The 16774-nt window shown below is 30.5% G+C and overlaps 1 protein-coding gene across 1 annotated transcript; it reads left to right on the forward strand.

Annotated features, from left to right (window-relative positions):
* The first annotated feature begins 1345 nt into the window (after positions 1-1345).
* LOC106470712 (vesicle transport protein GOT1B-like) lies at positions 1346-16560 on the forward strand. The gene is made up of 5 exons (XM_013931278.2): positions 1346-1536; positions 5000-5091; positions 6108-6286; positions 8612-8693; positions 15366-16560. Exons 1-5 carry the CDS (start codon positions 1512-1514, stop codon positions 15408-15410), a joined length of 423 nt encoding a protein of 140 aa, XP_013786732.1. The 5' UTR covers positions 1346-1511; the 3' UTR covers positions 15411-16560.
* The last annotated feature ends 214 nt before the right edge of the window (positions 16561-16774 follow it).

The raw sequence follows: 16774 nt of genomic DNA on the forward strand, positions 1-16774 counted from the left end.
CAGGACTGAAGATGTCTGCATTAGGGTTTAGCTGCGGGGTCTGGAAGGAGTTTGCCATTGTCTGGGGCTGATTAAGTCGATGGTTAATGTATCCTCCTTGTGTAAAAGACAATAAATCATCCTTTAATGTATCTAATTCACTTTTAAATTTACTAATGTTTTCCATTTGTACTTCTTGCCACTGTTGTTGACTTTCCTGTAACTGTTGGAGACTTTCTTCCTGTTTATTTTCTTTCTCTTCCATCCACTGTTGTAGTCTCTCTTTTTGTTCATTTTCTTTCTCCTCCAACCACTGCTGTAGTCTCTCTTCTTGTTTCTTTTCTTTCTCCTCCAATAGCTGTTGTAATCTCTCTTCTTGTTTCTTTAATTCACTATAATTCACAACGAACGACTCACGTGCTCGACTCAACAGTAGTCTCTATCTCTGTCTGCAGTTCAATTACATTACATTGTTGCCGTCACTTCTTACCGGTCTTGTATATACAAGAATATCGCATATCTAGTAACCTCTCGAGGCTTCAGGAAAGGACGTGAACGTTCGAGAATACGACGTGTTACTAGAATCACGTGACCCCCGCTGTCGTAACAATACTGTTAAAAGCTATATTTTCATTGTTTTATATGATATGTTTGTTAGAGGTTATGATCAAGTAAATTAGACAAAGATCTAGATGGGTATATTAGTAATGAATATGAGAATTAGTGAAGTACTGAATTCAGTTTGTTCAGGAAGTTATTCGGCAATACTTATCATATTAATTCTTCTATTTCGTTACTCGGTGTGTTACGTGTTTGGTTACCGAACAAAGTTAAGTTAAGCGTACGTAACTCATTTTGCATTAAAACATTGTATATGAAGTCACGCCTACATATATTTGCGAAGTTTATGTTGAAAAATTTAAGTTTTTGAACTTAGGTATACAACGTTTGTTAACGGAAACGTATCCTGTAGAAACGTTATAAGGAAAAATAAACTAATTCTTTATGTCAAATGGTTTGGACTTCGCATTATTTTCACCAAATAATCTAATAAACATACCCAGTGATAGAACATGTTAATAAAGTATGCCAAGAATAAATGTTCGTTTGTGCGTGATTTGATATTTTGTAGGTTATGCAATAACATACTAAATAAAACATACATAAGGCAGTTTATCCTGAACAAACAGTAACATTAACGTCACTGCACAACTTAACCACTTCTAAAATTTTCAAGCTACTTTTTTTGCTGGAAAATGTTACACTATTTTACTTTTAAATCCCAAATAATATATTTCAAAAAATGACTTGAAAAATGATGTAAAAAATATTTATAAGGTATAAAAGTTGATTATTTAGATGGCGCAACGGTTGTAAACATGTCAGCCTAGTAAACGAAGGTGACGTGGAGAAGTGTTTATGAAAATAACGTCTACTGCGACTTACAGCATGATTTCAACTGAGCTGATACTGTTATAAGTTATTCATAGTTAAAGTTTTCATGAAAGAAAATTTGAATTTTATATAATAGTATGTTCGAAATAACAGATTTTCAAAGTAAGGTGCTCTCGAATCTTAAGAGTCTCCTAATTTTACTCTTACAAGTTACACTGTAACTTACAGTTAGTATATACCTAGGTTTTTTTACTACAAAAGTACAATTTTAATTTGTTATGATGTTCAGTTTGTAATATTAATGTGCAGTTGATTTTACACAGGATATTAAAATTTAAGCTAAATTATAGGTACGAAGTTAGTAAAAAAGTCGTACCCAAGAGTTACTCTTCTAATTACAGCCGTTACTGAGTATTCAAGTTGAGGATATCAAAGCTAATACTCGGTAATTAAATTTAATGTATTTGGATTTGTGTTAATGTTTATAATATAAGAGGAGAAGGCTTTTCTAGTTTTAATCGGGGTTTGTTACAACTTGCAGACCACAAGATGATACTGATGAAATTAATGAGAGACTACAGGGAGGTAAAGAATTCAACTGTTGATGAGGTTATAATTAAAGGAGATTTTAATTTCATTTTCAGGCATATAAATTGGGAAATATTAGACTCTTATGAGTCAAATCTTGAGGGAAACGGGTTTTTAGAAACTGTTCAGGATGGTTTTCTCTAACAATTGGTTAGAAAACCTACTAGGAACAATGTTATTTTGGACTTATTGTTAACTTCTAATAAAGAAATGGTTGATAGGACAAAGATTGGGGAATATCTGGGTTCCAAATTAAAAAAGAAAAGTTTAGAAGGATTGACAAGAATTATATGCTGTCAGTTGGGCAACTGAAGTATTTGGAGATACTGATTAAATTTGGAAAAATTTTACAAATAGTTTTCTAAGTATTACAGAAAAGTGTATTCCTCATGGACATAGAAGTGTGGCTGCAAGTAAAAAAAGCTAGGTTGGCTCTCAAAAACTAAAATTTAAAAAAAAAGCATTATAAATGTAAGAAGTTTAAATTGACTGCAATGATGGGAGATTTGGAGGATTATAGAAGATAAAGAGAGTTGATGAAATGGGAAATTAGAAAAAAAAAGTATATGAAAAAAGTTGGTTGAAAATGTAAAAATTAATAGTAAGGATTTCTTTAGATACATTAAGGGTAAGCAAAAACTTAGGATTGGAGTAGGACCCTTGAGGTATGATACAGGAAGGCTAATATCTGATGATTATGTGATGCTTGGGTTATTAAATTCAACTTTTTCTTCAGCTTTTATTATTGAAGATTTAAGCAATATTCCTCATACTGAACTGTTGCTACATTAAAATATGATTAAACAAGATGATCACATTAATTCTGAGCTTGTTAAGAAAAAATGTAGAAGTTTAAGGAATGATACGACTCCTGTACCAGATAGTGATTATCCAAGGAAGGTTTTGAAAGATGTTAAGGCTTGGATAAGTGAACCACTTGCTCCTATTTTTTCTAAGTCCTTAAGTAGTGGGCGGGTGCCAGAAGATTGGAAGTTGGCTGATGTTACTCCTCGTTTCAAGGGAGATGATAAAAATTATCTCAGTAATTGTAGGCCTGTTAGTCTTACATCATTGAAAAGTTTTTGAAAGTCCGATAAAAGATGCTTTGAAAAGTCATTAAAGGCAACAAAGTTTGAATTTTTTTTTATAAAGTCAGCATAATTTCACTAGGCAAACATCTTGCCTTACTAATCTTTTGACATTCTTTGAAGAGGTTACTATTTATGTAAATGTGGGTATGGGTGTGGATTTTATGTATCTGGTTGATTTGACAAGTTGCCACCAGAAAGGCTTGTTCATCTCTAGGTGTGGGGGATAGGTTGCCTAATTGGATAGAAAATGGGCTAGATTGAAGAAATTAGAAGGTTGTTATAAATGAATTAATGTCAAACTGGATTAATTACATGAGTGGGGTATCTTCAGGGCTCAGTATTAGGACCTGTTTTTTATGTACATCAGTGATGTAGATGATAGAATTATTAATAAGTTATTTAAAGTTTTGGGTGTTGTTGGTTGAGAGGAGGATGCTTGTGCTGTACAAAAGGATTTGGATTATTTGTTGAGTTGGGTGAATAAATGGCAGATGACTTTTAATTATAATAAATGCAAAGTAATGCATATTGGATAGCATAATTTGAATTATGAGTACAGTTTTGATGAGAATAACTGTAACAATCTTCTGGTTCATCAGTATCTTAATCTATCCAGGCAATAAGCTGTTTACTAGTGGCAAGGCAAATGGGATTTTAGATTGTATTTACAGAGATATTGAATAACAAGTGTAAAGAAGTTATAATGTCATTGGGTAGGCTACATTTGGAGTAGTGTGTTCAGTCTTGGGCTCCTTTCCTTAGAAATGGAATTGAATTGTTGGAAAGAGCTTAGAAGAGGGCTACCCAGGATGGAAAGGTTGTCATACGAGGATAAGTTAAGATCTCTGAACTTGGTTTCTCATGAAAAAAGAAGTTAGAGGAGATCTGATTGAGGTGTTTAAGATTGTTAAAGGAATTGATGGCGTTGATGTATCATCTTTTTTTCATATTTAATGGTGAGACAAGGGGGACAAGTATAAATATTGGAATGGTGGGAGCCATCTTTTGCTCTCTGGAATGGTTGCCTTCAGATGTGGTAGATGAAATTAACTTGAGGGAGTATATGGGAAAGCTTGATAAATATCTGATTGATAAGGGCTGGCTTTGAGGCTTTTTTTACCCTAAGGGTTTAATTTAGTAAATAGAGCAGCCTAGGTAAATCAAAAATATCTCTTTCCTTCTTTTGATATTATGTTACCAATGTAGTGAAGTGTAACACTGTAACTTGTAAGAGACAGTAGGTGAGAAGTTTATGCTGCTGTGAGACCAGTGTTTAGCGTAAGTGAAAAAAAATATTTCTTCATTTCTGTTAATTATATCACATCTGTCATCCATGTTGAATTCTGGGTGAGATGGTGAAGACTGAAGTTAAATAGGGAGAGATTACATATTAGTTTTTATAAGGAAAGAAAATGCACCATTTCTCTCTTCTTTTTTTTTTTTAAGGAGGTAACAGAAATAACTTTATTTACTTGTAAACTTTTTTGATTGAGTATTTCACCATATGAAACCAGTTTTAAATTTTGTTGTTTTTTCCTAAATTTCAAAGAAGTTAAATAAAGAAAAAACTATCATTACCAATTTAGCTTTGGTTTTACTTTCTCACTTAGAGAACATAAAGAATATGAAGTTAAGTACAGTAAAAGTGTTTGGTGGTGGTGGGGGAGAGAAACCAAGTTATATATAAAAATAATTGTGAATCTGGTCAGATTTTGAATAATTTTCACAGGAATATAAACTGGAGATTTTAACCTATTAATAGTATTTATCAGCCTCTGTTAAATATATAGATTTTATTAGTTTTTTTACATAAATACATAAAAGATTTTAAGTGCTTTAAGTAGAATAATATTTGTAAAGAAATGTAGATGAAAAGCTACATTTCTAAATACTTCCTTTACAACATGCAAACATTTCATCTTCATTATTCTTGCTATCTTCCACAGAAATTGGTGTTGGACTAACAGGTTTTGGGGTAGCTTTCATATTTCTGGGTGTGCTGTTTATTTTTGATAAAGGACTTCTGGCTATTGGAAATGTAAGTGAAATAACCTTTGTTCAGAAAGTTATTTAACTGAGGTATGCTTACTGTTCTCTCCAAATTTAAGTTTTAAGTGAGAAATAAAAAAAAAAAGATGCCCATATATGCATCATGTTGTTTGTATATATATCAATTTTTGTATTCGGTAGTTTTCATGCTGTTAGACATTTAGGTGAGGCCTTATACGTCACTTGGCATGAAGAGGATTAAGTAATACATTTGGGTACACTAGTACGATATCTGTGTGCTTGAATTTTTTAACAGTTGTTGGTACTACAAATCAGTCTTTTTTTTCCCCCCCTTCACAGCATTAATGATGTTAGAAATATTTTTCACTGAATCTAGATAGAAGTAGTAATGGGGAATTTAAAAAAGGTGCTTGTTTGTAAAATTCAAAACCCCATAAGAAGCTTTCTTTACAAAACTTTAACATTTAAATTCAAAAGTGCAATACATTGTACCTACCTATTATTTTTCAAACTGTTTTATAATTTTGGGAAAGTGTTCATTTAAAAGACTTGTTGTTTCTTTGCCAAATTTTTAAAGGTGGATTTTAAATATTAAAGTGTGAATTACTCGTAGATGAAAACAAAGTTTTTACACATTTCTTTATTTTATCTAATACGTGCTTACATTCTAAAAAAAAATTATAATGTAAGAACTTTCAGAGCAATGAATTATTTCCTGTCCATGTGTTTAAACAGCACTTCCTTTTATAGGAAAATATTAAGAACAAGAACACATGGAAACGTTTTAAATAAGCTACTTAACTATATTAAAGCCTTTGTACATATTATCAATAATAATGATAGATTTTAATAAGGAACTTTGAAATGTGAAAATGAGTTTCAAATATTAGAAAAATTATACTACAGTACATTTTTGGTTTCTCTGTGTTCAGATTTAAAATATTATTATTATTATTCGTTTTAGACAACATTTTACCTGTTTAGGTTGTATAGACTTTATTCTAAAAATTTTCTGTTTGGATAAATTTTTCTTTTTTTTTTCAGATATTATTCATATCTGGACTGGCTTTTGTTATAGGATTGGAAAGAACCTTCTGGTTTTTCTTTCAGCGGCATAAGTTGAAAGGGACTACAGCCTTTTTCGGTGGAATTTTTCTCGTTTTATTTGGTTGGCCTATTGCAGGAATATTAGTAGAAACTTATGGATTTATCATGCTTTTCAGGTACATGCATGTATATACAACATTTTTATTAAATTTAAACATTTTAAATTTAATGAAGCCAAGTACAAGTTGTATATATTAGAAAGTATATATACCTGGTAGCTCTTGGATTTGATTTTATTATAAAAACATTCAGACGACATCTTTGTACTTAATATTATTCTTATTTCATTTTGAAAGATTTGATTTCTTAACCCTATCAAATTGATGCCTGTATGTCAGATTTCAAAATTTATGTGAAAATAATAATTTTAATCCTGCTTCACAGATTTGTAACAATATTTTATAATTAACTAGCAGCATTACCCAGGTTTTTTTTTAAAAAAAACTACTTTCTCCGTTTCCTCATTCCATATTTCGATAGATAAAAAATATTTTGTGAATGTATGAAAAAAAAACAACCTTAGGTTTGATTTTTGAAAATAATCTATAAACCTATTTTAAATCAGGGATTCCTTATGAATGATGTTTTTTTGTTTTTCCTTCATTTGGCAAGGATAAATAGGCCCTTATGAAGAATACTTAGATTATGTTATACACGTATGAGTTCTCGTTTTGGCGAAAAGGATAAGCCTAGCTCTATTTCCCCCATCCCCCCTCCTCAAATATTAAAATTTCAAACGTAAATATGTATGTAATATTATGTTGAATTAGCTTAAATGTAAATTTAATATATTTTTATAAATGTGATATCACATTCACATTACAACATTGATATATGAAATATACTACAAACAAAATGTACTTTATAATGTATCAAAAGAAAAAAATCCATTTCCAGGTATCAAGCCACCCAGAGAAAAAAAAGTAGAATAAAATACACTTGCTAACTTGACTTTAATCTCATTTTACACAATAAGTATAATAATGTAAGCCTTACTCGTTTCATATAGTCTATTTTATGACAGATGGCATAATTTTATTATATAGGCTAGGCCTACTGTTTGCTTTTTTACACAGAACATTCTAATTCTGCATACATTTCTTTTGTGTGGTTGAATATATGATGTATTAGTTGATGTATAATTACTGATCTATAATTAAATAGGCCTATAATGCTATGTTTTAAATTAAATGTTAACATAAACTTACCAAAAAATATTAATTTTGTGTAGAATTTATTCGTATAATGTATATGTTAATGTTAAAATTACCGGTTTGGCTAGCAGATGATAGGCACGTATATCAACGAAAAATTGTCGTTTTGTGCACCTTCATATAAGGTAAGTGTGACCTGTGCATTGAATGCAGCGGACAAACAGAGAGATTTTGAGTTTTGTATATAAACATTTTGTAACAATTTATTTTGTATAATTTGAAAAAACTAAATTTCAAAATGTTGAAACTAACATTTCTGTGGAGCTTTAAGGAGTCTTGCCTATATACAATGCACTTATCGATTTTTTTTTGAACTTATTTCTGCCTATCCCAAAGAATAGTTTTTATTTGCTACGTAACTATCATCCCTTCAGCAAAAAATTAGCCAAGTCTTGTTTCTCTCTCAAGATTTTCCTTCTCTGTTCAAGGATTTATTATTACAAATCTTTGTTCACACCCTTTGTAATAGTTAGTATTATCTCTGTAATAATACCCTTGTGTAATAAAAATAGAATTATCTATGCCCTTGTGTAGTAAAATTGGTATCGTCTATTCCTTTGTGCAATAACATTAGTGTTATTTATATCTTTGTGTAATAAAGTTAGGGTTATATATTTCCTTGTGCAATAACATTAGTGTTATTTATATCCTTGTTTAATAAAGTTAGGGATATCTATTTCCTTGTGCAATAACATTAGTGTTATATCCTTGTTTAATAAAGATAGGGTTATGTATTCCCTTGTGTAATAAAATTAGGGCTACTTATATCCTTGTTTAATAAAGTTAGGGTTATCTATTTCCTTGTGTACATAAAATTTGTATAATATATATTCTTCTGTGATAAAGTTAATATTATTTATACCCTTTTTCAATGAAATTAGTTTTCTCTATATCCTTGTATAATAAAGTTAGGGTTACTTATATCCTTGTGTAATAAAGTTAGGGTTATCTATTCCCTTGTGCAATAACATTAGTGTTATTTATGAACTTCTGTAATAAAGTTAATATTATTTATACCCTCTTTCAATGAAATTAGTATTCTCTATATCCTTGTGTAATAGTATTATCTGTATCCTTGTTAATATTATTATAATATTACAAAGTTTATTTATTGTTATTGATAAATAACATATTTGTAGACAAAAGAAAATCTTTATAAAAAAAAGTAACATTCGAAGATGCTCATGATTTTATATATATATATATATATTTCTTTTTTCTGGCTAGTGGGTTCTTTCCAGTAGTAGTAAACTTTTTGAGAAGAATTCCAGTACTGGGGACTTTGTTATCATTGCCGTACATAAGTAAGGTATGTCTTGAATGTGTATTTTCTAGTTTAAGTAATGAGAATTAGAACCTTTTCTAGTTTAAGTAATGAGAATTAGAACCTTTACTTGTTCATGAAAACCTATTGTATGTAATTCCTTTCCTTACTTCTGCTTAGGCTAAGAAACAGTAAGTACAACACAATGTTATTTGTAATTTGCCTTATAAAGCAAGTTCAAGTATGAAGAATATCCTTGTCAAAGTCATATAAAAAATATTGTGAAATTTAAATCATTATTTACGTTTACACATTGATCAAATTCAGTTTATTCCTTCATATCAGTCATATTAGATCCATTTTAAACTTGTTAAAAAATTTCTTAAAATATCAAAAATTAGGAAAAAAAAACCTAACTTTTGAAAAAATAAAACAAAGTGGGTTTAAACTTTGCCTTTAGGAAGTGTTCCAACTTCTTTTTCTCTCTCCCCTGAAATACGAGTTACTTTAATTATTTAATTAGTCAGACACACATGTTGAAGGTGGCAAGTACTGTCATCTTGGTTGTGGAAAAATAGTAATCCTTTCCACATGAGCCAAAGGCTATGTCATCGCATTTGTTGTCTCGCATACAAAATTGTATTGAAATGCTGTTTTATGACTTTATGTCATTAAGTTTGGTATCAAACTGTAGATTATAATTCAAATTTTCATATTATATATTATTTAATTTCTTAATTTAAAAGTAAATATTAAAAAAATACATCTAAATATTAATTTTTGTGTCATGTGGTACGTCGAATGCAGCACTTGTTCAAATTAGATGTTTGTGATGTCAAAATACTAATTTTATAGTTTTGTACGAATTAGGAACCCAAGTTACCGATATTGACAAGGTAGAATATAAGATGAGAACCTCCTATCTTTTCTATTTGCTGAGATATTGTTTTTACTTTTATTTAACAATGACCAATTGTTCGAAGTGCTGCACTCATCTAGTCTGAAAGCAAATAAAGAACATTCCAAATATCCTTGCCAAAAACTGTGTGCATATCTAATTTTTATGTATGACACAAGGCAAAACAAAAAGGATGTCACCAAATTTTTTTACCCTTTTTTTCACAAGTAATATAAAAAGTCAACGGCTGTGCTACTAATTCTGAAGAATTTCTAATTTCTTTCAAGAAGATACATATAGATTCAAGTGATCTGCTTGTTAGTTTTTACGTGAATGACCTGTTTTCCAATATTCCATTTTCAGACCATTCGTTTGTTACCAAACTAGAATTTGATAAAACACTATCCATTCTTATCTTTGACCAAACACACTTATGGAATTAATAACTTACTGCAACAATAGTTTCTATTTCCAATTCCAACATGGAACATTATTCTCATTCAGTGCTACCCTCTATATGCAAAATAAATAGGAAAATTATAACTTTCAAGTTTCTTGCTTTGAACAGACTGATGTTTTAGCAATGGGTTTGATAGTCTCACTGCCTTTCACTAAAAAGGACATTAAAAACTTCAAATTCCTGACTTCACCTTCTCTTATAAAAATACTGTAGATATTATGTTGGCAATACCTTCACAATCTGGCAACATGGCTAAAAAAACAGTCACAGACTTACTATCTCAACTCTCCTCTATACACAACAACATGAACTTAAAGTTTCGATTGAAAGAAAACAGACTCTACCCTTTTTAGTTGTTCTCATCCCCAACTGGGTTAGCAGCAGGTTTACAGTACTAAAATCCAGGGTTCTTTCCCCATGGTGGACAGAGCTCAATAGCCTATTGTGTAGTTTAAAATAGACAAATAAACAATGTAGTTCTTGTACTTGGAGAAGTATTTCACTTTCCTACTACATTTTACAGGAAACCAACACACACGAACGTGTATCTTAACTTACAGTCTAATCATCTCCATGCTGTCAAAAGAGATGTTTAGTTAACTCAGCTATATGAGTTTGCAAAGGACCACTTACAAACCACACTGAATCACATTAACCCTTTCACGGTGGGCTCGTGCAATTTGCAGAAATCGAGTCGCGAATGTCACTTGTACGGTAATACGTATAGTAACTCCGAGATTTCTTAACGTATCCTCTCAGAAACTGATAAGATTTTGTTAAAGATCGTAAGTATCTTGTACACAAAGAATGACATTATTATAATTGTTTTCCTAAAAATGTTATTTTCTTTTGTAGTTACTCTAATTCAAAATAGCCCCCCCCCCCCCCCCACGTGGCACAGCGGTATGTCTGCGGACTTACAATGCTAGAAACCGGTTTCTATACTCATGGTGGGCAGAGCACAGATAGCCCATTGTGTAGCTTTGTGCTTAATTCCAAACAAACAAACAAACTAATTCAAAATAATTACCAATTCAGTGCAAGATGATTTTTATTTTAAGTATAAAAATATTTTTCTTTGTCGTATAGTTTTCACATTTTATTTGCATAATCTCTAGAACCTCCTAAAAAAAAGATATCAAAAGTTTTTAAGATAAATGTTTATATTTTGTTTTTCATTTTCTCTAGCTATTATCATGAACCTACAATGCAATGAAATAATTAAAATTAGGAAATAGAAAAAAATACATACCTATTAATTTTTTGTAGAATATCTTAAAATATTTTCCTTTTGTTATATTCATAATATTAGGTCGTTTCCTTTTCAAGTGTTGTAAATTTTAATGTTTTATTTTCCTTTCTTGTCCTTTACCACCTATTATTTATCAACGTTACCCTTGAGGCATATTATAGTGTCTTTGGGAGACATGCACAACCCTTCGACAAAATTGTCATTCAGCATGTAATATCGTAAGCCTTGAGTAAAGCAAAGTATGATGTATATTTAAATAATGTTTAAATCTTTTAATTATATATTTTAAACCATAACTAATACATAATTAACTAAAATATAATAGTAGGACCTAAGTACAATTTAAACTGTATCTCTAACTATAACATATTTAGGTAAGAAACAACTGTAAGTGCTATAGTTGATCAAGCAGTCAACAATACTACAGTCAGTTACATGTACTCTGTACCAATTTCAAAATAGCTGTTGTTAGATTATAATACAAAATGACCTCTTTCTAATGACTATACACATGTATATGTAACATTTACATGTAGGCTATAAATCTCAAACAAATCTGTTGAAGGTGGGAGTGACAAATGTCGTGTTGAAAACATTATTGCTTGTTTCAACTATACTTCATTCATAGAACTTTGAAATTAATGAGTCAAAAGGTTATTTAAGCATCTTGTATTATTGAAGATGCAGAGTGCCAAAGCAGAGAATTTTCATAATTCATTGGTTATGTAATAATACATCTAAAGTTATAACTAATTCATTAAAGGTTTTTTTTTAATAAAGGACTTAACACGGGGTTAGTCTTACATCATTGAAAAGTTTTTGAAAGTCTGATAAAAGATACTTTGAAAAGTTATTTAACAAAGCTTAAAATCTTTTTATAAAATCAGTGTGGTTTTACAAGTTGAAATGTTTGCATTAGTGATATTTCGACTTTCTTTGAAGAAGTTACTGCTTATGTAGATGAGGGTATGGGTGTGGACATTCTTTGAAGAAGTTACTGCTTATGTAGATGAGGGTATGGGTGTGGACATTTTTTGAAGAAGTTGCTGCTTATGTAGATGAGGGTATGGGTGTGGACATTTTTTGAAGAAGTTACTGCTTATGTAGATGAGGGTATGGGTGTGGACATTCTTTGAAGAAGTTACTGCTTATGTAGATGAGGGTATGGGTGTGGATTTGATGTATCTGGATTTTCAGAGATCATTTGACAAGGTACTACATTAAAGGCTTGTTAAAATAGCTATCTCCGTAGGTGTGGGGGATAGGTTGGCTTCTTGGATAGAAAACTGTCTGGATGGAAGAAAGCAGAAGGTTATTATATATGGAGTTCAGTCAAGCTGGATTAAAGTCACAAGGGGGGTACCTCAGGGCTCCATGTTAGGACCTTTACTATTGTTAGTTTACATCAGGGACATAGATAAAGGAATGATCAATGAATTATTTAACTTTTCTGATGATGTTAAAGTTTTGGATGTTGCTAGCTATGAGAAGGATACTGCTGTTTTACAGGACTTAGATTATTTTGTGAGTTGGGTGAGCAAATAGCAGATGGGTTATAATTATTATAAATGCAAGATAATCCACCTAGGTTATCACAACTTGAATTATGAGTATAATTTTGATGAGAATAATTTTAACAGTGTTATGGAAACAAAACGATCTTGGTGTTCTGGTTAATCAGTTTCTTAAATCACCCGAGCAATTTGCTGTTGCTAGTGAAGAGCAAAAAAGATTGTAGGTTCTATCTACTGAAATACTGAATACAAGTCTAAAGAAATTATAATGTTATTGTATTGATCATTGGTTAGGCCGCATTTGGAGTATTGTGTTTAGTCTTGGAATCCTTACCTTAGAAAGGACATTCAATTGTTGGAAAGGATTCAGAGGATGGTTACTGGTATGTAACCTGGGATGTAAAGGTTATTATACGAGTATAGGTTAATACATCTGGAATTATTTTCTCTTGAAAAAAGAGGAGTTAGAGGGGGATCTGATTGAGGTGTTTAGGAGTGTTGAGGGAATTGATAGTGTTGATGCATCATCTTTCTTCGTGTTGTAAAATTTTTTTATTTACATCTCAGATGCTCGATATCAGGACCTAAGAATAATCACAGTGAAATATATATTGGATTTACTTTGTGTATGCCAATCTTTACAATACTAGACTTGTAAAAATTTAACGTCTCTTTTGAGATGCATTTTCTTAAATTAAGTTAGTGTTATTTTAGGAAGACTGAATTGGGACTTTCACTTTTAGGTCAGGTGGCTCTCGTTTACCTGCTCCACTCCATCACAATGATTTTTTAGATCAGGTGGTTCTTGTTTACTAGCTCCCCTCCATCACAATGATTTTTTAGGTCAGGTGGTTCTTATTTACTAGCTCCCCTCCATCACAATGATTTTTTTGGGTCAGGTGGTTCTTGTTTACTAGCTCCTCTCCATCACAATGATTTTTTAGGTCAGGTGGTTCTTGTTAACTATCTCCCCTCCATCACAGTCATTTTCATTCATAACTATCTGTTGTTCCAGATCGGCTTGATTTGTGATTTTGAAACTGTCTATTGCCCTAAATGCTCTGCCAGTTTTTACATTTCTGTGGAAGCTCCCTTTTTTTGAAATGTGGTGTCATTTGGCTATATATCATTTAACAATCATGCTATATGAATATCCTTCCTTAGAAAGGGCCGTGATATATACACCTCCCCATCCATAGTGACATTACACATTATATATACACCTCTCCACCCATAGTGACATTACACATTACTTATTGTCATTTCAACATGACACAAACATTTATATGCTAAACATATGAGTGATACCACAGTTTGCACCTGTGGCAACACATCATTGTACTAACATATAAAAATATTCTTACAAAATCTGATTAACCCTTTTTAATATTTTATATCGGAAGTAGCGAACCCATGGCATGCAACACAAAAACTTGCAGCTCATGTGTCGATTAGAAAATGTTACATGTTGAACCATGTAGTCAATTTTTTTTGGAATTTCTGCAAATGTAATATTATTAATTATTTTATTTAATGTATAATGCCTTTTAATTTCACTGCTTGAACTCTCTGCTCATGTCAGGCTCGGATCCAGGGGGTCTGGACCCCACCGTGCTCGGGCAAAGCATAATTAAAATTTCTTTTAATATCTAGATAAAGAAATTTTATAAATAAAAAAACAAAAAAAATAACCCAAGTAATAATAAGTTAACCTTAAAAACAAAATAATAATTTTTTTATTATAAGTAAGATGCCTTCCGTCTTATTCTTTTATTTACTTTTTGTTTTATTTGGACCCCCTCCTACTCAAAATTTTGGATCCATCCCTACATGTATATGGACTTTGAAGTGAAGTGATTTTTGTAGGTCAGTAGCAAAATTCAGAACCTAAAATCGGCACAACTGGTTTGTGTGATTACGTCCAATATATTTGTAATTTTGAAAAATTAAGCATCTTATTTAGATTTGTTGTAAAAAGTAGAAGATTGTATCATAGTTTGCTTGTATGGCTTTTTAACCATACTTTACTGAAGTTTGAGACTGGTAACTTGTTCAGGAGTAAGTATATATATATATATATATATTCGCTATTAGTGTTTCAAATAATTGTAACAAATGTTTCTAAAACTACAAAAAAATGCAACAGGTGAAACAAACACACATTTCTGTATCATTTTAGCAAAAAGCATAATAATAGGAGGTTAGCATCTTCTTTGATTAATCTAAAGACTCAACCAGTTTTTTAATTTAAAAAAAATAAAAATTAAAAATTGTGAATATTTTGTTGAAAGAAACTTCACTTATGTAAGGGTTATTTGTTTGATAAAAAATCAGAAAAAAATATTTTTTATGTTCTAGAAGCAGTCTTCTAGAGGTTAGCACCTTCTTTGATTAATCTAAAGACTCAACCAGTTTTTTAATTTAAAAAAAAAGAAAAATTAAAAATTGTGAATATTTTGTTGAAAGAAACTTCACTTATGTAAGGGTTATTTGTTTGATAAAAAATCAGAAAAAATCTTTTTTATGTTCTAGAAGCAGTCTTCGTATGAAACTAAAGTGGTACTGAAATTGAACTATAATTTTTTTTTTCCAGGTAGTTGACAGAATAGGAGGTGATCCTAATAGATCAATGGTATAAGAAGAATTTCTATATCATATTAGACATTTGAACCTTATTAAATTCTATGTACTGTGCAAACGGGTCCTAATGGCATATTTACAAGTGGAAAATAAATTCAACATATCTGACAAAAATTGACCAACTTCAACACTTCTTCTTCAAAACTAACTTCGATAGTGATTTTAATTGGTACTTACATTGACATATTCTAGAATTTAAACAAGTTTTTTTTTAAATTAAAGAATATCTCTTAAACCTTTCGTTACAAATGATCAACCATAAAAAAAAGTTTTATTCCTTTAGTTTTAGAATTACACTGTTTAAGTTCGTAAAATAAAGGACTGTATAAAAAGATTACTAAATAAATTGTCTTCAGATTGTTTTTTATTAATTTCATCACCTTAATTACCTTTTAAAAAGTTTTAAACTTTTAACAAAATTTTTAGATCAAATAATATAGTAGAAATTCACCTATATTTATAAGAAACAGTTTCTATGTGTACACAGAAGAGGCCAGATGTTCAGGGGAAATGAATATAGGCTGTTTAATAACATATGTAAGGTGTCATCTGTATTGTATATAACATTGTTTTTATACAAACTTGTACACTTATGAGGTTCTTTATCTTGTTTTGCAACTTTCATCGGTACTGTATCATTGCTAAATTTGTTATTATTGTATATTATGTGTTTTTAACCTTTGATGTAGTTCCATGGCTACTGCTATAAACTTGCGAGACTTTTTGTGAAATTTAATCTTAAGTCATATAACTTTTGCGATAAAAGACACAGAACAGAGGTAAGTAATGCTATTCTTACATTAAGTACATTGTTTCTGACATGCACAAACACACATTGAATATACTTACATGCATATATGACTGGGTAACAGGATTTGAAGAAAATTCAAACTCGTGTTCTTTCACTGTTCTCAGGTTTCTCCCTTTGGAATTTTTTCAGTATTTTCTTGAACAACTAAACTTGGTTTTTGAGATTCTGATATCAAAAGTATTTTGTATAATGAAAAATGACACCAAAAGAGAGAGTTATTTTGGTTTTTTTTTTATGTTCCTTGTGCTTACCAAAATACCATTCATTTGGAATCGCAGTGAAGTAAAAATGTGAACTTGAAGTATGTGAGAGAAAAAATAAAGTTTTAATTCCCGAAGAAGATTTTTTGTTGTAATTGATACAGAAATACTAAATACGATTTAATCAGTATAACCAGACTATTTCTGGTTCTTTACAAAAGACACTAATTATTAATAGTATTTCAGTTTAAGTAAAAAAGGTTGGTAAAAATAAGAGTTTTTTTATTTATCTGATTTTGAGATTTCCAAGTTTTCCTCACAATCAAATTAAACATCTGTTTTAGTTATATA

The sequence above is a fragment of the Limulus polyphemus genome, unplaced genomic scaffold (genome assembly GCF_000517525.1).
Source record: "Limulus polyphemus unplaced genomic scaffold, Limulus_polyphemus-2.1.2 Scaffold4174, whole genome shotgun sequence".
NCBI lineage: Eukaryota > Metazoa > Arthropoda > Merostomata > Xiphosura > Limulidae > Limulus > Limulus polyphemus.